At 57.7% G+C, this 25,416-nt stretch overlaps 5 protein-coding genes across 5 annotated transcripts; 4 read left to right on the plus strand and 1 right to left on the minus strand.

Annotated features, from left to right (window-relative positions):
• Positions 1-27: 27 nt before the first annotated feature.
• BO70DRAFT_403479 (glycosyltransferase family 4 protein) lies at positions 28-9,298 on the minus strand (the record flags this gene model as incomplete). The annotated part of the gene is made up of 11 exons (XM_025547041.1): positions 28-185; positions 382-730; positions 802-951; positions 1,038-1,248; positions 1,314-1,773; positions 1,834-3,598; positions 3,654-6,068; positions 6,124-8,004; positions 8,069-8,989; positions 9,069-9,158; positions 9,230-9,298. The coding sequence occupies 11 exons, from the start codon at positions 9,296-9,298 to the stop codon at positions 28-30; spliced, it is 8,469 nt and encodes a 2,822-aa protein (XP_025399784.1).
• A 768-nt stretch (positions 9,299-10,066) lies between these two features.
• BO70DRAFT_379188 (spherulation-specific family 4 protein) lies at positions 10,067-12,755 on the plus strand (the record flags this gene model as incomplete). Its single annotated transcript, XM_025545315.1, has 5 exons — positions 10,067-10,269; positions 10,331-10,682; positions 10,747-11,057; positions 11,832-12,189; positions 12,423-12,755. 5 exons carry the CDS (start codon positions 10,067-10,069, stop codon positions 12,753-12,755), a joined length of 1,557 nt encoding a protein of 518 aa, XP_025399785.1.
• A 1,213-nt stretch (positions 12,756-13,968) lies between these two features.
• On the plus strand, positions 13,969-15,261 carry BO70DRAFT_403488 (NAD-dependent epimerase/dehydratase family protein; the record flags this gene model as incomplete). Its single annotated transcript, XM_025547042.1, has 1 exon — positions 13,969-15,261. The coding sequence occupies one exon, from the start codon at positions 13,969-13,971 to the stop codon at positions 15,259-15,261; it is 1,293 nt and encodes a 430-aa protein (XP_025399786.1).
• A 1,675-nt stretch (positions 15,262-16,936) lies between these two features.
• BO70DRAFT_370629 (Feruloyl esterase B) lies at positions 16,937-18,600 on the plus strand (the record flags this gene model as incomplete). The annotated part of the gene is made up of 2 exons (XM_025544753.1): positions 16,937-17,270; positions 17,363-18,600. 2 exons carry the CDS (start codon positions 16,937-16,939, stop codon positions 18,598-18,600), a joined length of 1,572 nt encoding a protein of 523 aa, XP_025399787.1.
• Positions 18,601-21,991: 3,391 nt separating this feature from the next.
• Positions 21,992-25,405, plus strand: BO70DRAFT_313633 (uncharacterized protein; the record flags this gene model as incomplete). Its single annotated transcript, XM_025540250.1, has 7 exons — positions 21,992-22,078; positions 22,166-22,574; positions 22,630-22,991; positions 23,101-23,947; positions 24,001-24,184; positions 24,237-24,882; positions 24,941-25,405. The coding sequence occupies 7 exons, from the start codon at positions 21,992-21,994 to the stop codon at positions 25,076-25,078; spliced, it is 2,673 nt and encodes an 890-aa protein (XP_025399788.1). The 3' UTR covers positions 25,079-25,405.
• Between the last annotated feature and the right edge of the window lie 11 nt (positions 25,406-25,416).

The raw sequence follows: 25,416 nt of genomic DNA on the forward strand, positions 1-25,416 counted from the left end.
TACTAAATAGTCCTACGCTTTGATGCCTCACCATCCCCCCTCTGCCTGAGGCGGCCACCCGGCAGGTGACTGCGCCTTCTTCCTTTGTCTTCGCTTCTTCTTTCCTCTGCGCTTTTCTCCCTTCTCCTCTCCATCCTCCTCTCCATCTTCCTCCCCATTGAACCCTTCGGAAGTCAATTGCATGGCTGATTAGCATTATGATGATTAGCATTAAAAGATGAGTAAGTACAGCTCCAGACAAGTATATAAGTACAGCCCCGTCCGGCATCCCCGTCAGCTATTAACAAAATGGCCCTTCCTCCTCTTCAGACATCATCCCCGCCCCCTCAACACAACGACTGCGTACTCGTCGAGCTGAACCCGGAATAGCCTCGCCCGTACGTGCGACGGGCCCCCGGCCAGCGTGGGGTCGGGGCACCAGCCCGTCCATCGCCTCGATCGTCACCCGCTCTTTGAAGAACTCGCTCGACCCGCCCGCCGACGACGACTCCCGCCCGCGCGCCACGTAGCTTTGGCTCTGGTACTTGCCCAGCCACAGCATCTGCTCGTGCTCGCGCAGGTACCGGTGGCTGGAGAAGCTCTTCAGCACGTTGTCGCGCCCCTGCATGCCGAACTGCCGCCGCTCCTCCTGCTTGGCGTACATCCGCGCCGAGATCTGCTCCACCTCCGCCGCTGACGGCCGCAGCCCCAGCGCCGGCGGCTTGTATCCCTCCGCGTCCCCGCGAACTGGCTCCACTCCCCCAGCAGCGCCATCACCCGGATCTGCGCCGACGCCAGCGAGAACGCGTCGTTCGGCGGCACCACCTCGCTGAACCGCTTGCCCGTGTCCCGGTTCATCACCACGCAGAACGACGCCCCCACGTCCGTGCACACCACCGGCACCCCCGTCAGCGCCGCCTCGCCCATCGCCAGCGGAAGCCCCTCCGAGGTCGACGAGTTCATGAAGATCCACTGCGATCTGTCAGTCCGAATTCCACGGGAATGAAGAGAAAACAAGGGAAGGTGGGGGAACAGGGGGGGGGATCGGGGGCTCTTACGGCATCCTGAAGCACCACCGACGGGTTACCCAATCCCTTCAGGACAACATGATCCCGAAGTGACTTGGATGCGATGATCTCCTGGCACTCGGACGCGTACCCAGGCGCGCGCTCCATATCTCCGTAAATGTGGAGGCGGTAGTCCTTGAAGCCCCATTGGTTGACAATCAGATCGGTGGCCATGATGGCCGTCTTGATATCCTTGACGTATCTGCGATCCTGGTCAGTCGACTGCAAGTGAAAGGGGGAGGGGGGGGATTTCTCTCCAATACATACCGGATGTGAGACAGCATCACCACCGTAGGCGTCTCTGTCTTGATCTTCTCGATCGGCTTATACTTCTCCATGTTCGTGATCCCGTTCACCACCGGGTCGATCTTGCGGTGGAAGGCCCGGCGATGCTCCAGAACGCCCTCGCACGTGCCCAGCTCGATCTCCCACCCCGGGTTGAAGTACTCCGCACAGGGCAGGACGACATCCGCGTGGTGCTCGATCAGGATGCAGGACAGGTGGCCCAGTGAGATCAGCGTCGAGTTTACAAAGGTCGAGTCGAAGGACACGGCGGCGGACAGGAAGGTTGTCATCTCGCGGAAGCTCACGCAGTGGTCCCACACGTGCAGGGCACACTTGCGCTTGACCTTGCACAGCACACCATATGTGGCGCCCGTGAAGTGATGCGAGACCTGAAAAACGTCGGGGATGCGCTCGGGGATGGGAACCGAGAAGATAAAGAGATCTAAACCCCCAGGTTAGCTCGGGGTCTCGTCACCTCGGGGAGGGGGGAAGGGAAGCTCACAGCGATGCCACATGTCCAAAGCCGTATCCAGTTGCAACAACGTGGGATGCTCGCAATTCCACCATTCGGACACGGGGATTGTATCCTCCATGTCCTCCGTCAGCCAAAGCTCCCGCCAGGCGCGCTTGACCGTGTCGCTCATCCAGACATCGTTCCAGTTCCGGGACGACTCGAAATACGTGTTCAAATCCACCAGCGCCTTCGTGGCCAGCTCGATGTGCGCCCGCGTCTTGTGCATGGTGCGGGCACACCGGACGAGGCTGGTCAGGATGGGGATGAAGTTCTGCTCGATGTCTGCCACCCGCGTGTCGTGGGACTTCTGGACCACCTCGGAATCCAGGTTGTTTTGGAACATCCCGTGGGTCGGGTTGAGGAAGTCCAGCCCCCACTGAGGCAACACGGTCAGCGACTGGACATTCCGCTCGATCTGGAATCGGGGCACGCCGAAGTCGTTGGCCGCTTCTGCCAGGATGTGCCACCGGATCGCCTTGAGATCGTTGACCATGTCGCGCCGGCACGCCGACACACCACCGGGCTCGTTGGGCCAGGTGCCGGTGTCCATGGCGAGGACGTGCAGCTCGGTGTCGCTATCCTGCAGTTGGGTGGAGAGGGTCCTGGTATTGATACGTGCGTCGCCGCCCTGTCCAAAACTGGACAGATCGCTGATCTTGAACGCGATCGGAGTCCACGAGCTGACTTCCGGGTCGATATCCACCCGGGCGAGGACGGTGTCGGCTTGGGCATCCAGATAATCGCAGGCGGGCTCCAAACGGCCTAGGTCCCGGTTTCTCCAGTACGGCTTGAGCACCCGGTCGGACCGCAACATGATCTCATCCAACCACCGCGTCGTGATCGCGTCGAATTCCTTGCTGCCTTTCCACGACTTCCAGAGGTGGGTGCGAGCGCGCGAGGTGGGGATGGGATACCGTTTCACGTTCCAGCCCAGGAGGCGCGACAGGAAATTGGGCTTGACCGAGGAGAAGGAAAAGAGCGGATTGTCGTCCAGAAAGCTGCACTTGGTCGGTTTCTGCAACACCTTGAACCAATCCTCGTGGATCATGGCAGGGGTAGTGACGGATTCACCATTCAGCGTGGTGGCAATGATCGGATGGAACTTGTGATCGTACGTCCACTTGGCCTTGTGGGTATCATCACCTTGAACGAACGTGGCATCGGTGACCCGAGGGTAGGGAATCCATTTGTCCTGCCTCTCAGGGCGGTTTGGCGGAGGCATGCACCAGGCAACCTGGATCTTGATATGCGGCAGGACATAGTCGGCGCGCAGCAGCTCGTCTTCGAACTTGGCCCCCTTCCGGTACCAAAACTTGAACTGCAGCGGGTTGACCCCGCGCATTGCGGATCCCGAGGTCATATAGCCTCGTTTATCGTACTGGACGATCTGTCCGCTCAACTCCCCTTGAGTGCATTCCCGCTGAGTGGGCAACTTCGGTCGCCCCTTCCGGCTGTCCTGTGGATATTCATACGTGAACTCGTTAACCAGAGTGTCTCCGCGATACTCTTGGCGGCGCGAGAGAAGGAGCTTTTCGGTATAAGTGTTGATCGCGACGAGTTGCTTGTAATCGCTTGGCTCATGGTCGTGGCGTCCGTTGAATTGGTAGAGCTGGACGGTCCCGTCAGATTCTGGTCGGAAGAATCCCGTCGAGATCCCACCCAGGCTCTCCACCACGACCCGGTTCTGGTGGATCACCGTCTTCCAGTCCTTCCTGTTCCGATACAGGGCAGAGACCTTGGGTCGGCCGTGGAACTGCGAGCAGCTGTCAGCATGATTCGGGAATGATGAGGGTGCATAGAAGTCGTACCAGGACCAATGGAATAATAAGTCGTTGTAGGGATTTGCAGAACAGCCAGACCCCGTTGAGGAACAGAGTCACGGGCCAGGCGAAGAATAACGGCTGGCCACGAATCATGAAGTCCAGCTCGCGTTGATACTCCGGATCCGCCACCAGGGAGATGACAGTAAACTTGACGCACGCGTTCCAGATTTGAACAAAACGGGCAAATGACATCCGGAGAGCCTCGGCGAAGCCAATGTTTGGCTTTTGCTCGTTCAGCGCCAGCAGGTTCCGGATCGGCCGATCATATCGGGAATTCAGGAATTCCGGTTCGTCTCGGCCTCGATGGTGGGCTTCCAGTTCGATGGCAAAAGATGTGACGCTGACTGCCAGCTTCACGCCCAGGTTCCAACGTGCGATGAACTCCTCGATCGATAGACATTCGCCGGCCTCGGCTCTGGAACGGAGCCATGCAGCCTGCTCGGAAGAGACGCGGCTCGGCTGTTCACAAGTCCGACGCAAAAGCAAGGCCCTCGCCGCTCGAGGAAGCTGGTCCCATTCCTGGTCGCAGTCCAGGCCAAGCAACAGGTGGCGTACGATTGTCTTTTGCCCATAATTGATGACCCGAGCCCGCTCTGTCGAGCTGCTCTCAAGTTGACGCTTGATGCCTTCCGGGAGAGATATTTCCTCGCCTTGCCGGTCATTCACAACCAGTAGTTCTGCGATCATGGAGTGGTCGTGAGACATCCCCGTTTTGAATTGGGCTGTCGCCTGAACCACTGCCTCGGCAATAGCCTGACAGTTGCGACGGATATCGGACACCCAGTCATATCCGACCAGGTCGGGACCAATGACAACGCAGATGTGAACATGGTCGCCAGTCTGTCGAGTGATAGTTCGGATCTTCTGTTCCGGCTGCAGCAAATGTGCCGCCGACACGAGTTCAACGCTGATCTCTCCATTTTCCCAGGATTCTGCGGCACGTCGAACCACATCTGCTGCCTCTGGAAATGCAGCTCGCACTGCCTTGGACTTCTGGAGTTGACGATCAGATCGCAGGATTTGCCTGACCTCAACCCCGGGATGCTGAGCAGGGTCAAGCGCATACCGAAACTCATCCGACAGCATGCCAATATTATCGAACATTTGGGACATGGTGGTCTGAGAGATTTCTGTGTATGGTTCGAGAGTGCTGATGCTGTGGGTCGCCGATGCCCCCTTGATGTTAACCCTGATCGTGCCATCGGGGGAATCCTTCGCAAATATTGGCCACCCAATGTCAGCCTTCCAGACGGAATAGAAGGCAGCCCCCCAGGTACCTGACGCCAATCCAATAACACTGCTGTAGGCGAAAGCAGGAAGCAGGGTATGAAGAAGAACGCCAACGACCAAGGAGATAACCGCGCAAGCGGCGAGTCCGCTTGCCACATGTGGGCCGCTGAAAATCCGGTTGTATTGGTACCAGAGAAGACCGCTATAGCAACCGACATAGGCCAGGTACATGATCGTGGCTAGTTGGGACGCCTCAAAACTCCACATGATAGCCATACTGATGGCTGTGCCCCAGATGTGCAGGAAAAAGAATTTCATCAGGGATTTCCAGTAGAGCTTCCGGCGCGCCCGAGCATCATTAAGGGTAACCTCGCGCAGGCTCGCCAACGAGGAAACGGGCTGCGGAGTGGGCTTCGTGACCAGTGTCCACAGCGGCTGCGATACAGCGTCCAGGATGACTGCTCCCAGAAGGTAGTAGCCTAGGGCGAAGCCCACCGTAAGACGGTACGTGGCACTGTTTGCCGCTGACAGCCCAACAATGGACTCGCCCGTGAGCAGAGCTGTCCACTTGTCCGACAGAGCGACGATGAAGTACAGGATACCACACCAGACGTCGGCGCCGGTGTGACGCCAGTGCAAGAAGGCATTGTGCATCTTCAGACCCTTTTGCATTTCGGCCATCGTATCGACTGCCGCCTTGAGTTGCAGGTTCCACGTCGGGCTATACGCCAGGGGCATCTTGGTTCTTGAGTAACGGCAGTACCAGCCGAGAAGAAAGATAGTGGCCGAATATCCATTGGTCATCTTGGCGATGAAGGGATCCGTGGTCTCCTTCGTCCAGAACCACTTGTTTCTTTCTTTTTGGACACTGGCTAGGAGAGCCTGGCGGGCATCCGCTCCGACGTCTTTCAATTTCTCGGTTGAAGCCGATCCCAGATACCCCGAGGTTGGGGTCTGCATATACCAGTTGACGACTTCCGTGTCCGTGACGCATGGAATATTGAGATACCAGATGTTCCATTGTGAGATGACACGTCGCGCCCCAAGCAGCAGGGATGAAAGGAACACAGCCAAAACACACAGATAGATAACGGAGTCCCGGTGCACCCAGAGTGTGACGATAGGTGAGACGAAAAGAATCGGAATGCATGTCATGATGACCGTTCGTCCCTGTTTATCACACGTCAGCAAGACTGGTCTTCCACCACGGCCTGAATCCACTTACCGATTGGAACTGGTATCCGGGAAGTTGATACACTGACAGCGCTGACAGAGTCATGAGATAGGTCGAAAGCATGATGAAGTACAGGCAGAACAAGATACCCGCGGCGAAGTTCTTGATGACACCGACGACGATTAGCGATATTACACCCCCGACAATGGCGACGGCAAGGCCAGCGACAAAACGGGTCAGCACAAACATGCTCATGGCCGGAAAGGCCATGGCATACAGATAATAACTTCCACCCGAGCTGATCCAGCTGCCAAACCCACCACAGACGAGAAGAGCGCACATCAGCGCAGTTGTCGCGAGAGTCTTGTCTAGATCGCTCATGAAGGTGGTGAGGTACAGGCCACGTCCGACCGTCGTCAACATGGTAACATCAATCAACGCCGGGACAGCGAAAATTCCCAGGAAGGTCAGTCGGTAATGCCAGGCAACTTTGTACTGATCCCCGTTTGGGTCAATGTCCACGTTCATGGAAGCATACGACGTCGGGAGCTCCGTGAAGACCTCTTCGCGGTGTGGGGGCTGGTGCTTTGTGTAGTACGCACGATACCAGCGCCAGATGATCTGCCCCAGACGCTTGGGAGTCATATCGAAATACACGTCAGTCCGCGCACCGCAAGCATACATTTCCGCGAAACATGCTGCTTGTACTGGATCAAGGTTCGGTAGTGGATTGCGGTCAAGGACCTCCAGGTAGATTTCGTTCAAGGCAAGACGGCGGAAGGCGCAAAATACACTCAGTGCGAAGAGGTCGGCGCCAGCATCGATCTTATCTTTTTGCAGTATTGTCTCCATGACCACCGCTAGCTGTTCTAGAATGTCTGCCTCTCCATTCATGAGAAGAACCGGCAGTCGGGCATCAATCTCCAGGAAAAGCGCTTCCGCAGTGGACGGGTCAGGAGACCAGCACCCTTTACCCTCCAGCCAGGTGAGACGGGACGAAACCAACTCTGCTGCCGAGATCTCTCCATCGAGGTAAGCGCTTGAGCTCAATGCTCGGAGTTGGGCAAGTGACGGGGCTTCCACCAGCTGGTACTCGCCACAGGCGCGTAGCTTTGTGGACAACTTGAGAGGATCATCGCGGCTTACCAAGGCCAGCCGCCGGAGCCATACAAGCGTCTCCAACGGGGTAAGCTGCTCAACGTCATCTACAAGGCGTTGTGGCAACCCCCAAGTCTGCGACAGGGTCTGGTTCTCCGTGGCCAAGGCCATCTCTGCCAGGAAGCATTGCGACCGACTGAATCCCCTGTTGGATAGGTAGGTGTGGAGAACGGCTCCGGTACGGTCCTGCGTCTTCCCAGACAGGTAGATGTTTAGGATCCCCATGCTAGAGTCAAGGTCATGCAACCCCCAGACCTGACTCCCTAGGCGAGTACGGAAACCCGAGTGCAGACCGACGTAGATTCGAAATCTGTCGTCATCGTCACCTTTGCTGGCGGTGAGAAGGTCAATCAAAGATCGGATGGCATGAAGCTCGGATGAAATGTAGGCATGCGCATTCTCGGCCCTCAGCAAGACGCGCAACGGCTCGGCGATCCGACGAAGTTCGTCTCCCTGGATACGCTGGAGCAAATCCAGATCTCTCACCTGCCGCTGACTTTCCAGTAGGTCTGTAACGTCTTTCGAGTTGACTTCCAGACCTAGCTGGAAGCATCCCAGTCCGGTATAACTAGTTCCATCCGACGAGACAGAAAGAATGTCTGTCTGCGGCCTCTCAGTTCGTGCAGATAACTCCAGACCATGAACCGCCGACCCTGGACTTTCGGCACCTGGGTAATTGACAGGGGGTGACAGGGCGAGCTTTGCCCTCAGGTCGGGGACAAAGACGTCCAATGAATCATACAGGTTCTCATGCCCGCAAGGGCTTTGACTGATCTGTTTCAAAACATCAGCTACTGAATCGAGCTCATGGAACAAGCGGCGGAAATGTGGGACTCACCTTGTCATTTGACCTCCAAGCATCGTGCGCCTCCAAGACTTCGCCACGCTTCAAAAACATCATGGCTCCCAGGGGCTCCTGGGTCACTGTTTTGGCAATAGCGATGTCCGCGTTTGTCAGGGCGGACTGGGGTGCAATCCAACACAAGGCGCTGTTGTAGTTGCACCATTTGAAGCTCCGCCCGAGAACGTGGTGTGACAACTCAACATCGTCGTCGATGATGTCCCACATGGCAATGAGAGAGTCGCCTACAGCTTTCTGGGATGCCACAACTCGCATAGCAGTCCGCATCTCGGCCATCTGGAAATAATTGCGCCTATCACCGTCGGGTAGAATGGTTCCGTTGCGGTAGACCACGCCGCGGATACGCTTCATATCAATGGCTCGACATTCCTGCTCGCCGAGGTAGGCCGGCGGCGACATTTCAAGCCACACAGCTAGACCAAGGCGGTCCATGTACTTCACTAATTCATTCAAGATGACGGGCTGAAAGTGCGAGTAGCATTCAGCCAGAAGCACACCATGGAATGGCGAGGATTCGCCCTGTCCACGGCTGAGGAAGGTGGTGAGGGTCTGGATTACCGTGTCCAGGGATTTTATGACTTCATCCTTGTCGTGACTCGCATCGGACCCGATCAGGCTTCGGACGTCGATCCGACCGAGGACATGCCCTGAGGTGCAATGCCCGGTCAAGGCACCCAGGACCCCGGTTTGAAGGGGATCTACGACGAGAATATCCCACTGCGATAATATTCTCGCCTCTGCAGGGGTCGGCGGATTGGATACACAGCCAAGGAAGACACCAAAGGATTTAAGCTCCTTCGTGGGCGACTTCTCCGACGCAAGGGATGGAGTGTTTGTTTTGAGTTGATCAAAATAACGGACAATGGCCGAGGGAACTTCCGAGAGATGATGACGCCCCTAGAACGCCCCCCCAATGGGGGCAAAGGTTAGTGCTATCCTATTCAGATGGTCTGAGCCATATTTTTCGAGAACATACCTGCCAGACTCTGTAAAGCTTCCTTCCAATAACAGCCAAGAGAAAGAGCGCCCCGAAGACAATAGTTGCCAGTAAGCAAGCTGCGAGAACCTGTGGATTGACAAAGTTAGGAGAAGAGTGGCATGGGGACTTGTCTTTGCCAAACACAGGCAGCATCATACCTTGTCCCACCACGTCGTCACCATCCGATGCCACCCCACAGCATCCAGGCCCAGGATTTCCAGTCCCATGGTGTCAGGCAAGTCGTCAGACACCCGGCATGTATGCTGCTGCCCTGAACTGCAATGATGGGGAACCGTGCCTGTTTATTTAGAAGGTCACTGCAAGGTGGTCGACGATGCTAGCCACTAAATGCAGGTATCTTCATGCCGCTAGGGGAGCCGCGGATCTCTCATTTAATGAATGACTATTAATAGCGGATGCATCTATCTACTTATGTACGGGATATCAGGTCGCCCCAGACACCGCAAAGGAAGGGTTTGGCGCCTGCACGTATGGCAGGATTTTTTGCTTTTGGTTTTACTTTCTTGCATTATTTTCTGTCTACTTTTTTGGGACTCCGAACCGACAGGACCTCACCACCAGACTAGTGGCCACGCAAGAGGCACTAACAAGGGCTGACCTGCATGTCTGACTTGAAATACGGGGCTCTTATCGCACTGGCTGGCTCAGTCTGACCTGCGTGGGCCTAAAAGAACAGCCGGCGTGATTGCTCTGGCTGCCATCAATCTAGTGCCATCTGGTGTCACTCTATACATCCTCTATCGCCGTCGCGCTACAGGTCGAAGTAGCGGTCTTAGCATTCAATCTGGTAGCCTGCGTCCGGGCGCGTTGGCAGACGTGTATCCGGAGAATCCGCGCACTGGCTCGGCTCGAGTTCCTCAAGTTTATATCACTTCCTGCGCGCCGTCCCTCTCGGACAGACGACGGAAGCCAGCTTGCCTGCTATACTCCGCACTCCCACTGACTGTCGCCAGTTCGGGCTGGCCGCCGCATGGATGCCTCGCCCCAGTCTCAAACAACCTAGGCGGCCTTGGTGCATTGCCATCTCCATCGCTCTGGCCCTTGTGGTCATCATCGTTATTGTCGTGCCATGTGCCGTAATTTTGACCCGGAAGTCCCATGGGGAACGATCCAACGTCTTGTTCCCACTATACATCTATCCCACCAACGACAGCACTTGGGATCCCCTATATGACTCGTAAGTTGCGGCTGTTGCCCAGTCCATTCCAATGGCGGCACATGGTTATTAACCCTTTTAGGGTCTCCGCGCATCCGGATCTGAACTTCACAGTCATCATCAACCCCGACAGCGGACCGGGCTCTAGTGCGTATCCGTCCGATGCGTATGTAACCAACATCGAGCGCCTCGGCACCTATGCCAATGTGCGCAAGGTTGGCTATGTGCGCACTGGCTATGCCACTCGCAACATCTCTACCGTGCTCGCGGAAGTTTCCACGTACGCCGGATGGGCGAATCGATCCCTCACCCTCGCCATGGATGGGATCTTCTTCGACGAGGCTCCTTACGACTATTCTGCCGCAAAGGTCGAGTACATGGACACCATCAATGAGGCTGTCAAGGATTCCTCGGGATTCCGCCGAGATCGCCTGGTAAGAAGCGCACCAGTGGGGAAAAAGACTTTGACAGGTCGCTGACAGGGAATGAATGCGTTAGGTTATCCACAACCCCGGCACAATTCCGGACAGCCGCTACAACGCCAACACGACGGACGTCACGGTGGTGTTCGAGAGCAGCTATCAAGACTTTGACTCGGAAAGGCATTCCCTGTCCGCACTGGCGTCCGACCGCACGGGATACGCTTACATGCTGCACTCGGTGCCTGACACGCTGAGCAACGGCACCCTGCGAAAGTTTGTGGACAAGATGAGCCGAAAAGCCGAGTACCTGTTCCTGACCACGTTGAGCGAGGATTATTACGAGAGTTTCGATCCGGCGGGGGCGACCATCTGCGACGTGATGCCGACGTGAGCTGTCACTGGCCGGGCGATCCCGTCGGTGGCTCCTGTCTTTGGACCACTAGTATCTGGCCCATCTGGCCCTAGACCCGCCTGGCCTCCGGATCTTGATTTTGATGAGCCGGCCATCGGGCCTGATTGGTGACAGATACACCCGCGCCAGGGGGGAGGCTTGGAGGGCCGATGCCGCCCGAGGCTGGCCCGGCTGGTTAGCGCCTGTTAGCTCGGCACTTGGGCAAGGAACCCGTCTGTCTGTGCCATCTGGATAGGCCCTTAGCACTTAGCCTCTCAACTAGCCTCTCTTGCTCCCCCCCGGGGACTGGGAGTTGTCCTGTCGTGCCGTCCACGTCTCGTCCCAACTCTCCTATGATTCCAGATAGATGAACACCTCGTATAAAGAAAGGCCGGGGATCTTGCCTGCGTCTTTGGGCCCCAACCTGCTGCTGCTTGCCTCCTCAACCATTCCCCCACGTTCTCTCTCACCTTCCTCATCAGTCGCACCCCGCCCCCCAACCAGTGGCGATGGCTGACTCGCTTCCCAAGTCCGGTGTGCTTGTACCCTTGTACATTTATCCCTTAACGCCCAGCACTTGGGATCCACTCTATCACGCGTAAGGTTTTGTCCGGTTCCTATTCTGCATGCTTTCCAACTCCGTCTTCCCCTCCCCTGTTGGAGATGTCGGGGGAGATTGGCGGTCTGTCTGTCTGTCGGGGTGTGTCGGGCTAGCTGGATGTCAGTCTGACTAACGAATTGATCGCTGCTGGGGTGGTGTCCCTGGGTAGTATCGCGGCCTATCCACACCTTGAGTTCCTGGTGATCATCAACCCCAACAGTGGACCCGGTGCCTTGCCATCGCCCGACGCCAACTATGCCCGCGAGGTAGCCCGCTTGAACGCCTGTCCTAACGTGTACACCGTCGGCTACATCCGCATCGACTACTGTCGCAAGCCCCTCGCCAAGACCTTCGAGGAGATCGATCGATACGCCAGCTGGGCCGCGGAGCATGCCACCAGCGGACTAGGCGTCGGAGGCATCATGGTCGACGAGACGCCCAACCACTACGCTGCCACCGCCGCCGACTATCTGAACGCGCTGCACCAGCATGTCAAGGCCTCGCCGGGGCTCCTTCGGGACCGATTGGTAAGTGCGTTTGTTTCTTTCAGCCTTCGTGCCGTCGCTTCCCTCGTTGCCCTCATTCCCCGCGTGCCGAGCCCCGTTGCCAGTTTAAGTACATCCATACCGCGGGTGACTGCGGGCGCCACCAACAGCTGTCTGTGAAATTTGACGAATGGCGGGTGGGCAATGTGGTGGTGATTGTAGTTGTTCTGGTTGTTGATGCTCAGGATCTGACATCGGAGGCCTGAGAACTGCAGGTGGTGCACAACCCCGGCACCCCCCCTGACTACACCATGGCCGATCCAGGCCCGGACCTCATTCTGGTCTGCGAGGAGCCACACGTCCGCTTCCGATCCAATGAGGTCCAGCACCGTCTACGCGAGCTACACTACGACCGACTACGCTGCGGCTACATGATCACTGAAGTGCCGCGCGAGGAGATCCGGCCCCTGGTCCACGATCTGCGCCATCGCGCTGCCTATGTCTTCGTCACCGAGATCGTGGGTGACTTCTACGAGCGCTTCGGCCCTTACAGCTGGGGCGCCCTCATGGAGGCACTGTCCTTGCAGTCGGTGCAGTCGGAGAAATAAACGGCAAATGAAGGGAGGACGGAAGGGGGACCAACCGGGGCATGAACTGTGGAGCCGGATGGGAAAACGACGTGTCACTTAAATGATAACAATGCTTTTTTGTGTTTTTCTACGACCGGATCCCAGCTTCCAGGCCAAGTGCTGCTGAGACAAAGCAAACAAGGCCCATCTGGGGCTAATTTAGACTGTGCGCAAGGGGTGACTAATGGCCCCCTAGTGCTTACCTAGTTGACCCTCGGACAGAGACTGTTCGGCTTTCTGGAATCCCGATGAGTCCATTCAGGGAAGCGCAAGCGATGGATCACTTCGGATCGCACTATGTGCAGGGCCAGTTGCCTGATCGTGGTGCAGGAACACACCATTTGGTATCATGTCTGCAGGTCCCCCGACTCCGGACCGGTGTACTCACTGGGTACCTACTGTTGCGATGCGCTGGCCATGCACGAATGAGACTAGGGCTGATGAGGATGTATGTCTAAGACTCGCAGGTCTCTTCCCCTTTCTCTCCCCCCCAACGCCACGGCGTCTGGACCTATGATCCCATTTATCAACAATAGGCAGGCATCCATCATACATCCACTATCCACTCCTCCAGACTCCGAGCACTCCTCCCGTCGTCCGCGGAGTAGATCCGACCGGCCGGCGACGGACACCATGGCCCTAATGCATGCTCTAAACCCGCTAGATAAGGTGCTGCAGGCCCGGGTTGCCGTCCTGGCCTGACGAGGGCAGCCTGCTTCTCGTCAAGGCAAAAGTCATTGCTTCCTGTAGGAACGAGCGGCTGAGATTGGTGCCATCGCCCTCGACCTGCCTATTTTTGGTCGTCTCCGTGGTGCGAATGATTCGATGTCAACAGCGATCGCCAATTATACCCCAAAACAAGGAAAGCAGCCCGCGCAGGCCCTGCCCTAGTCTTGTCGCCCATGACCCCGGCATTCACAGCACCAGAATTTGTTATGTCACTAGGGGCGCAAGGCGCCGAGTCTCTGTCGTCCGGAGGCCACTGGCAAGAGAGGAGCCTGCAATGAAATCATCGGATCAGGTACCCGTAGGGGTGGGCAGCCCGGCAAGGAGTACTTCCAGCTCCTGTCTCGCCCAGCGGGTGGTCTCCGTAGAGGATCTTGTGGTTCGTGGATGCTGCTGATGCTGCTGGCACTGCTGCTGCTGATATTGCCCTCTTTGTACTCCCGTAATCTTCACGCGCTGCGCCATCATGCCTTCATTCTGTCCCCCATCCGAGAGCAGCTCCCCCGTGCCCACGCCTCTTTTCTCCGTCCCGTCCACGCCGGAAACCGAGCGAGATGACTGCTTCGACGAGCCTTCGTTGGCGGCCGAGGAGGCCCAATTCGTGCTCGTCACCGGCGGGCTGGGATACATTGGCAGCCACACGACGCTGGAGCTGCTCAAGGCCGGACACAACGTCCTCGTGGTGGATGACCTGAGCAACAGCTTCCGCCATGTCTTTGACCGGATTCTGATGGCCGCCCAACTGCATTTCGAGCGTGTCGGCGGCCGGTGTCCCCGAGTGGAGCTGGCCTGTATCAACTTCCGCGACGGGGCTGCCATGGCCGCGCTGCTGGCTGCCCACGCGGTGCCCTCGCTCGATCATCCCCTGGGACGCTCCAACATCACGGGGGTAATCCACTTCGCGGCCTTCAAGGAGGTCCATGACAGCCTGCGCAATCCGCTCAAGTACTATCAGAACAACATCACGGGGCTGGTCGACCTGCTCGGGCTGTTGGACGAGCACGGCATCAAGACCTTCATCTTCTCCTCATCGGCCAACGTGTATGGCACCCTCGCCCGCGACTACGGGACCCTGCGCGAGGAGCACTGTGTCCATCAGCCGGAGACGTACCGCGATGCGAACGGACACGAGGTCGTGGCGGCGCAGGGCTGCACGGGGATCACCAACCCGTACGGCCGGACCAAGTTCTTCGGGGAGGCCATCCTGGCAGACGTGGCGGCGTCGGATCCAGCCTGGACGATCATCGGGCTGCGATACTTCAACCCGGTCGGCTGCGACCCCTCGGGCCTGCTGGGGGAGGATCCCCGCGGGACACCATCGAACCTGGTGCCGGTGGTGGTGCAGGTGCTGACGGGCCAGCTGGCCGAGCTGTCGGTGTACGGCAGCGACTGGGACACGCCCGATGGCACGGCCATCCGCGACTTCATCCACGTCTCGGACGTGGCGCGCGGGCACACGGCCGCCCTGGCAGCCGCGCAGGAGCAGCGCGTGCGCGGTAACTTCCGCGCCTTCAACCTGGGCACCGGGAGCGGGCATTCGGTGGCGCAGGTCGTGGCTGCGATGGAGGGAGTCAGTCAACGGCTCATCCCCCGGCGTCTGGCGGACCGACGCCCCGGCGATGTCGAGTCCTGCGTCGCCATGGCTGATCGCGCGGCCGTCGAGCTGGGCTGGCGGGCGGAGAAGACCCTGCAGGATGCGTGTCAGGATCTGTGGCATCACCTGCATCTTAACGACACGACCGAGTTGTGTTTGTCTTGAGAGGAGCGGGGAGGGAGGGGGAGAAGTTAGGGCACGAACCTTCAAGGATGGGGAGGGGGAGGGGGAGGGGGAAAGCGAAAGCGAGAGGGGCAACGGCCAGGATCTGTCTCAACATGCACCGTCCGCGTTTTATTAATATCCTATCTACTAGTGTTTATGGCCTAGAGCGCCCTCGTACATAATCTACTTAATTGACCTCATGAGGGATGTTTGTTTCCGCCGGAGGCCGGAGTATGACTTCGAGCAATAGAGTGAAGCTGTGTAACCTGTCGCTGCAGTCAGCACTTATAGCTAGCTATTGTTGCTGTCGATCTCCATGTGGTCTGGTCTATCGGATGTGGCCTTCTCTTTGTTTAAATAAGTATGTAGTTGGCACAGTATAGCTTTGAACCGTTCAATTGTTCTGATATGCTCTGGTGGAGGGCTGCGGCTAGATATACAGCTCTCTGTCAAGCCCTGAGTGTTTAACATCGGATGGACAGTCGATTTGTTCCACTTAGACCATGTCAAGCAGTATCATTGTACACACTGTCTGTAGCAGTATGGATGTGAGATAGATCCTAGTCATGCCTTGCGGATGTTGAAGAAGGTTGTTGTCAGGCAGTAAAGCGAAGAGGTCAGGCACCCAGGCATCACGGCACCGAGGCAGGAATCGTACAGGCATCCCGGATCCAGGCAGCGAGGCACCAATGGAGAACCTCAGGCACACAACTATCTACATCCAAAAGAGATCGCAAGAGAAACATCCACGACTCCTTCCAAATATTAATGGAACGGATGCCTGCGGTCTACTATCATCTCTGCCGTCATTCATCCACTCCCAATCCTGCCGATCCATATTTACCAGTTGCAATGACCCACTGCGGGGTATCCTCGGTAGAAGGGCAGGCGTCCAACTCCAACCCTGGGGTCTGTCTATCTACACGGCAACAATGCCAGGATCCTTGACCCATTAAGACGGGGGCAGTTATACAGCCGACATGGGGCTTGCGGTGCAGAGAGGAACGGGTCACCCACCCCCCCTCTCCCCGCAATCCGAGCTGTCAGGCTGTATCATCCACACATCAATGCTCGAAAGATACAAGGGCTAGTACTATCATCCTGATGAATGAATCCTACCGAGGCCCCCTGCAATGGCCCGCCGCCAGCTGCCGCGCTCGTCTGCCGGCGCTGCCAAACTTTCGAGCCCCTGCGGACCCGTCTCTATAGCCCCGGGGTTTGAATGGTCGTTCCTGGGGTGAGCATCGCTTCCCAGCAGCGGACTCGGGAGAAATGAACAAAGTCCCGGACACACAATGCGGGCGGGGTCTTTCTCCTGCGGGGGTGCTGATGACAGCATCTCGCATCCAGCATCATGAGGGGATGTGCTCGGGCCATTGCAACAGGCCGTCACTGCTGGCACAGCAAACGTGCCGCGCTGACAAACTCGCGAGGAGCATCAGGATCTTCCCGTCCACAGGTCAGACAGACGGGCAGAATTCGCCAGTAGTCTTGCCGATGGAGATGGACTAGCGAGGCAGAAATCTGTCAGTCTTTCGGACTGGCTGCAACCCGTTCTATCCACAGCCAGGCTATAAAGTGCTGCCCCCCCGGAGGCTTCTCACTCTCAATTCACAAGACAGCCTTCCTCTCTCTACTCCACTTTGCAGTATTGCTCCCTCCGCACTCTTTCATCATGAGGTTGACAAGCCTCCTGCCTCTCCTCGAATTGCCTGGAGTGGCACCCGCCGCTGTCAACCCCTTTCAGACCCGGTGTAACTCATTTCAGAACCGCATCGACATCACGAATGTCACGGTAAGATCGGTCGAGTATGTCGCCGCCGGACAGAATATCTCTCAAGCGGAGGTCGCGGCGGCCTGCAAGGCCTCCCTGCAGGCCAGCATCGACTTCTGCCGGGTGACCATGAATATTTCGACGTCGGACCGCAGCCACCTCTGGGCAGAGGCGTGGCTCCCACGAAACTATACGGGTCGCTTCATGAGCACCGGAAATGGAGGGCTGGCTGGATGTGAGTCTTTCCCTATTTCTTTGGTCCTTCTCCCCCCCTCCCCCCCCCCCCCCCCGACGGAGACCTGTGAATCCACGACTAACCTGACATAGGTGTCCAGGAGACAGACCTCAACTTCGCGGCCACGTTTGGATTCGCCACCATCGGCACCAACGCGGGACATGACGGTGACACGGCCGAGCCGTTCTTCCACAACTCCGAAGTCCTGGCAGATTTCGCCTATCGCTCCGTCCATGCGGGCACGGTGGTGGGTAAGGAGCTGACCCAACTGTTCTACCCGGAAGGGTTCAACTACTCCTATTACCTGGGGTGTTCCACGGGAGGGCGCCAGGGCTACCAGCAGGTGCAGCGATTCCCCGAGGACTATGACGGGGTGGTGGCAGGCTCGGCGGCGATGAACTTCATCAACCTCATCAGCTGGGGAGCGTTCCTTTTCGAGGCCACGGGGGCCGTGGGCGATCCTGGGTATATCTCTGCGGATCTGTGGGCCGTGGTCCACGACGAGATCCTGCGCCAATGTGATGCGGTCGACGGGGCCCTTGACGGAATCATCGAGGACCCAGATTTCTGTGCCCCGGTGCTCGAGACGTTGATCTGTGACCAGGCCACGAGCGACACATCCTCCTGCCTCACCCCACTGCAGGCGTCCCGGGCCACTCGCGCGCTGGGTGACTTCTATGGCCCAGATGGACAGCTGTACTACCCCCGTCTGGAATATGGCGCGGAAGCAGATGCCGCCGACATCTACTTCACGGGGTCCATGTTCGACCGCACAGTAGGGTGGTATCGGTACGTGGTGTACAACGACACCACGTGGAACTCCAGCCAGTGGACGCTGGAGAGCGCGAAGCTGGCCCTGGAGCAGAACCCGTTCAACATCGAGGCGTTCGACCCGGACATCACGACGTTCCGGGACCGGGGCAGCAAGCTGCTGTCCTACCACGGCACACAGGATCCGGTCATCAGCTCGGGCAACAGCAAGCTCTACTACCGCCGGGTCGCGAAGGCCCTGAGCGCGCGCCCGTCCGATCTGGACGAGTTCTATCGCCTGTTCCAGATCTCCGGGATGGGCCACTGCGGCGACGGGGACGGGGCGTCATACATCGGACAGGCGGCGGGCACGTACACGGCGCAGGCGCCTCAGGTCAATCTGCTGCGCACGATCGTGGAATGGGTCGAGCAAGGGAAGGCGCCCGAGTTCATGGCGGGGAACAAACTGGACGCGAGCGGGAACATCGAGTATCTGCGCAAGCACTGTCGTTATCCCCAGCACAACATCCACACGGGGCCCGGCAATTACACCGATCCGGATGCGTGGACCTGTGTTTAGATACTAGTTGCAAATGGGACGCAAAGTGCGGTGTATGCCGGGCATGACGACCTAGTCCGAGAGATGCGTAGTCTCCGCACCTGGAACTGTTCATGGAATAATGGGTGCGTTAACTAGTCCTGTTGGGGGCCATCGTATGCATCGTATGACATAGATAGATATCCCAGAGCTGTGTAGATATCTAGAGCATACTAGACACTACCCTGTTTCATCCGGGCATGACTGCATGAGTCCCCACGGCCTGAGCGATGTGAGCGGTCGAGTGGGTGGGGGCCAACATGACCTTCATTGCCAGGGAGATGACAGGACCGACGCAGCGAGTGGCTGATTGATGGGGGACGAATAAGCAGCCATCGTGATGGGATTGATGGCTCATCGCTGGGGGCAACCTGGCTGCCTGTCCGCCTGAGGCCGCCGCGATTAACGTTGCTGCCTGGCGGGTGAGGCAGGGTTGTCGGTCACGTGAGCCGCCGATCGCGGGCCCACCGGCGCCGGTCGGATCCCGGAACGGGCTCCGCTGACTCAGCCGGTGCCAAGGCCGTCGATCGATCAGCAGCAGGAGGATCGATGATCTTCTTCATCTTCCCCATCGAGATAACATCGAAAATAATCTGTAAGTATTCGGGGCACTTTTCGTGGGTTCAGAGAGTGTGTTTGGCCCAGACTGGCAAAAAGCATTCCCGATCGGCTCATCTGCCAATCCAGTTCCGGGTCCGAGGATGCGTGCGTGCGTTAGTACTCCAGATTGGCATAGTGTGTGGAAACAGTGTAAGTACTCTGTACTCGGCACACAGTGGTCATAAAACAATGCGCAACGTTTGCTCGACAGCAATTCTGGTGGTCTCTCAGGTCGCACTGTCGGTGGGTGCATGCACACTTGACTAATATGCAAAGTGTAGTTAGAACGCGGACCATGGCTGGTTTCTACGTCGACTCTCGCCCGGGATCCCGACCAGGGACCAGTTCCCTCTTGTACATAGTACAATGCTTGATAAAAATAGACCGCCGGCGACGCAGGGCTGTAGACTAGGGTCTCCGAGACTCCATCTTATCCGCCGTCGTCGCAACTAAGCTCAGGGTTCTGGCGAGCTTGTCGGGCTCCATCGAGGCAATATATATATCCGCCATCACCTCACGGCCGACATGGTGGGTGTGTGCCCTGATCATGATACAATCATATAACAATAGCGATCGCACATGAGACACATGTCCATACTACCAAGCACCCGGATCGAACTCTGTAGGATGTCCGTTTCAGCTAAGTAGGTACTTCCACCGTCGACAGGGCATCCATCCAGTCTACAGAAGCATGTCCGGATATGCATGAGACATGAGCGGTGGTTGATGGAGGAGCGCCACGCCTCTGGGCGATCCGCTCGCGGGTGGAGCCGCTGGGAACGCGAGCAGTTCGTTCACCATCCCCATCCACATCCACATCCACATCCACATCCACCAACATCGTGAGAGTACGAGACATCCGGGAAGACAATTTACCCCGACAATGGGCTGGTAGAGACGAAGGCCCGACGGCTGGGAAGCGTATGCCCCTAGTGACTGGGTAGGTATATAAGGAGGGGACGGCAACGCCTGGGGAGGGAACAGATGGCAGCCTGCTCAAGCCTCGCGGCTTATGCCTGCCGGTTGCTGCCTGGGGTGGATGGCCATTGGTCTGTTCGCTTGACACCGACATTGTTGTTTGTCCCTTTTTTGATGTTGAGATGGCATTGGACAAGATATTGGGGGAGCTGAATCCAGAATCAGACCCGATGAGGCTGTGTCTGCATCGTGGGATGGACCGCAACCGACAGCTGACTGCAGCACAACTGACAGACAGACAGATGACAAGAATCCCGTTGTGTTGAGGACAGCTGTGTATCTACTCCGTACTCCGTATCCGTACGGAATACGGGGAGTTCCTCCTCCTTTTGGCCGCTGGAAATGGCAATTTGCGCGGGCGAGACCCACTAACGGGGCCAAACCCTGGCGCCCGCCAATAGTAGCGGCAGAGCGCTCGCTTGCGCGGAGAATCAGCCGGGCCGGGCCCACCGGGCTGCGCGTCGCCCACGGGTTGAGCCCCTTTCTTCTCGTCCTTCGTCAGCTTCTTCTCCTGTTTGCTGTTTCTCCTGCACGCCTCGCATGGCTCTTCGGGCTTAGCCATCTGCTATGGATCCATCGTCGCCGGGCTAAGGCGACGCTAGTGCCTTTCCTTCCTCCGCCGCCCAATCGCAGCCCCCCGGCCGTCGTCATCCACTGCATCCGATCCGAGAACCGTGACATTCCGCCGAATTTTCTCGACGCCCGCCATCATCGCCGGCCTCCATCCACTCCATCCACCGCGCCATCATGAAGGCCCCCCCATCGCCGTCGTCGCAATCCCCTTCCTTCCACCACCAGGTCTGACCTGGCTTGCGCATACCAGGTGCCCTCACACGCGGACAGTCTCCTCTCTCCCTGGGAACCAGACGCAAACCGGGGGATGGAGTCGCTTTAAATGTTGTCGACCATGGGTGTGCCCGCGAGGACCCCCCCCCTCTCTCTCTCTCTCCGGATAAGGATTTTTACTCCTGTGGAGCCGGACCGCTGATGACGGAGATCGCAGCGCACCCACTCACCACAAGTCAGGACTCGGGATCGATGTCAGCCATCCTCATCTCCTCCTATGCACCGCCCGACGTGGCTATACCACCACGACCACTAGATACTGGGGACTACTGGGTAGGTATCTACCGTCCCCCCCCGTTTGGCAGCCTGCTGCTGGCCGACCAAAGAGAAGCATCACCGGTCTCTCCCCCCCCCCCCGCCCCCCAGCGACGGACAGCCTCAGTCCGGCTGCTATTCTGGTGTCGCCCCGGACCGCCAGAGCATGGCAAACCTGTAATAAACTCTGCCTCGACGAATTATCGCCACTCCCACCCCAAGGCTTAGATGAGGGTCCCCCCCCCCCTCCCTCCCCCCGGCACCTGTTCAAAGTAGTTGTTGCCCGGACGGTGCACACAGCACTACACAGTACTATCAAGCACCAAGCATCTCACTCGTCCCCCCCTATATATAGTTCTTGGGCACGTATCCATGGGGGCTCCACTCCTCTAAGGCTCTAGCAGCTGGACTTGCGGTTTATCCAGGCCCTCCTCCAATCCCAGCGCAGTACCCGTTGCGTGGTGCCGTTGTTGTCCCCAGCCCTTTTCTCGCCTTGGCCCTCTTTTTTTTTCTCCTGGGGGCTCCTGTTTATTTTTGTGCACTAATTTTCGGTGTTATTTTTGGGGTGCGTCTTTTCTCCAGTCCGGAACCTCCCTGGAACCCTCGTTGTTATCTTCCCCCCCCCCCATTCTCCTCAAAACACCATCATCCACCCTCCTCCCGTCCTGAAGGCTTCCCATCGTCAACCGTCAAGATGGGTACGCCGTCACAGCCCTACGCGACCCATTCGCCCCGGGACAGCGAGAGCAGCTACTTCTCTCACACCTCGCCCACCCACGCCGTGAGTCTTCGCGCCATCAGTCCCCGCGGGCCCTGGTTCTGGTTCTGGTTCTGGTTCTGGTCAGGGTGCTAACGAGATCCCCGACAGCAACAACCCTACCACTCCGATGAGCACGAGGAACAGGAGCAGTCGCTGCTGGAGCGCAACAACTCCAGCCACTACAGCACCCCCTTCGATGATCCCGCCATGTCCACCGACTCCCTGCGTCGGTACACCCTGCACGACTCGGGCCCGAGTGTCTTCGCCGCGCCCGCGTATCAAGAATCCGAAGCCTCCGAGGCCTACACGGCCACCGCCCGCGGCGGCAATGACAAGGCCTCGCGCGATGGGAGTCGCGCCGGCGCCCTCCGCCGCTACGGCACGAGAAAGATCAACCTGGTGCAGGGCTCCGTCCTGAGTGTCGACTACCCCGTGCCGAGTGCCATCCAGAATGCCATCCAGCCCCAGTACCGCGACGCCGAGGAGGCCTTCTCCGAGGAATTCACCCACATGCGCTGTAGGTCTCGCGTCCCGGCGACGCCCCGTGCTCCGGCTGACAAGATGCATCGCAGATACCGCGGCCACGTGTGATCCCGACGAGTTCACCCTGCGCAACGGATACAACCTCCGCCCGGCCATCTACAACCGGCACACCGAGTTGCTGATCGCCATCACCTACTACAACGAAGACAAGGTGCTGACGGCGCGTACGCTGCACGGTGTCATGCAGAACATCCGCGACATCGTCAACCTGAAGAAATCCGAGTTCTGGAACAAGGGTGGCCCCGCGTGGCAGAAGATCGCCGTGTGCCTGGTGTTCGACGGAATCGAGCCCTGCGACAAGAACACGCTGGATGTGTTGGCGACGATCGGTATCTACCAGGACGGAGTGATGAAGAAGGACGTTGACGGGCGGGAAACCGTCGCCCATATCGTGAGTGATCCGATCAGACAGACGGACCAGCCCGCCTTCAGGGATCGTCGGATCGCCGGATCGTCCAGGATTGAAGGACGGACTGACTGACTGACTGACTGGCTTGCAGTTCGAATATACCACCCAATTGTCCGTCACCCCCACCCAGCAGTTGATCCGCCCCCAGGGCAATGAGCACACCAACCTGCCCCCCGTGCAGATGATGTTCTGCTTGAAGCAGAAGAACTCCAAGAAGATCAACTCCCACCGCTGGCTGTTCAACGCCTTCAGTCGAATCCTCAACCCCGAAGTCGTCATCCTGCTCGACGCCGGTACCAAACCCGGCCCCAAGTCCCTGCTCTTCCTCTGGGAGGCCTTTTACAATGACAAGACCCTCGGTGGTGCGTGTGGTGAGATCCACGCGATGCTGGGTCAGGGTTGGCGCAAGGTCCTCAACCCCCTGGTGGCTGCCCAGAATTTCGAGTATAAAATCTCCAATATTCTTGACAAGCCCCTCGAAAGCGCGTTCGGGTACGTCAGTGTGTTGCCCGGTGCCTTCTCCGCGTACCGGTACCGGGCCATCATGGGTCGGCCGCTGGAGCAGTACTTCCACGGTGATCACACGCTATCGAAACGTCTCGGAAAGAAGGGTATCGAAGGCATGAACATTTTCAAGAAGAACATGTTCTTGGCCGAGGATCGTATTCTTTGCTTCGAACTGGTGGCCAAGGCGGGTTTCAAGTGGCATCTCACGTACGTCAAGGCGTCCAAGGGTGAGACCGATGTGCCCGAGGGTGCGGCGGAGTTCATCAGTCAGCGTCGTCGTTGGTTGAACGGTTCGTTTGCGGCCGGTCTGTATTCGATCATGCACTTCGGCCGTATCTATCGCAGTGGTCACAGTGTCATTCGCATGTTCTTCCTCCACCTTCAGATGATCTACAACGTGTGCCAACTGATCATGACCTGGTTCTCTCTTGGTACGTTCCCTCCCCACCGTGGCGGGAGTCAATGGCTAACCTGGCACACCCAGCCTCCTACTGGTTGACTAGCTCCGTCATTATGGACCTGGTTGGTACGCCCAGTAAAACCAACAAGGAAGTTGGTTGGCCCTGGGGTAACGAAGCGTCGCCTATCGTCAACAACTTTGTCAAGTACGGATATGTCTGGGTGCTCACGCTGCAGTTCATCATGGCCCTGGGTAACAGGCCGAAGGGGTAAGTCTGCATGTTTTCCGCCCGCCGAAACGTCACTGACCATGACCGATAGTGTTAAAATCCCCTACCTGCTGTCCTACCTCTACTTCTCCCTGGTGCAACTCTACGTGCTGATCCTCTCCTTCTACCTGGTGGTGGGTGCCTTCACCGGTGGCATGATGGACTTCAACTTCGACGAAAGTGCGGGCGAGTTCCTCAAATCGTTCTTCAGCTCCAGCGGTGGTGGTATCGTGCTGATTGCGCTGCTCTCGACCTACGGAATCTACATCATTGCCAGTGTGCTCTACATGGACCCGTGGCATATTCTGACCAGTTCCTGGGCCTACTTCCTGGGCATGACGACCTCGATCAACATTCTGATGGTGTACGCGTTCTGCAACTGGCACGATGTCTCGTGGGGTACCAAGGGATCCGACAAGGCGGAGGCTTTGCCGTCTGCGCAGACCAAGAAGGACGACGACAGCAAGCACAACTTCATTGAAGAAATCGACAAGCCGCAGGCCGATATCGACAGTCAGTTCGAATCGACGGTCAAGCGCGCACTGGAGCCGTGGGTCGACCCCATCGAAGACGATGGCAAGAGCCTGGACGACTCGTACCGGAACTTCCGTACCGTGCTGGTGTGTCTGTGGGTGTTCAGCAACCTGCTGGTGGCGCTGTTGATCACCGCCACCGGTGTGGACAAGATGTGTCTGACGGTATGTATTTCTGCCCGGAATCACTCGAGAGGACATCAATCCACTAACGATGTGATAGAACACCTCCACCACCCGTACCTCGTGGTACTTCGAGGTCATTCTGTGGGCCACGGCCGGTCTGTCGCTGTTCCGTTTCATCGGATCGCTGTACTTCCTGGGTCGCTCGGGTATCCTGTGCTGCGTGTCCCGGCGGTAAACGCGAATCCGTTCGCTTGCTCGCCCAGGAAGACAAGATGGGCAATGCGGGGGCCCACTCCGACTGTCATCTCCGACAGCCGGCGTGGTGCCCGCGTGGTGTCAGGGAGGCGGAGGGGGTGTTGCATGATTACGTCGTGTTCTCCAGCGCGCGGTTCCGTGGGATTGTACATTTATGGACTGTTGACTTTTTTCCTTGAGTGTTGGACGTGTTTCCTTTCTTCTGCAATGATAATAATAGAGCGATTTTGATAGTCTGTGTGAGGTTTTGGCTGGTTCTAGTTCTAGCAGAGATGACCGAAAAGAAATGACATGACCATTGCGTTGCATTTGACTCGT

The sequence above is a fragment of the Aspergillus heteromorphus genome (genome assembly GCF_003184545.1).
Source record: "Aspergillus heteromorphus CBS 117.55 chromosome Unknown BO70scaffold_10, whole genome shotgun sequence".
In the NCBI taxonomy this organism is placed as follows: Eukaryota; Fungi; Ascomycota; class Eurotiomycetes; order Eurotiales; family Aspergillaceae; genus Aspergillus; species Aspergillus heteromorphus.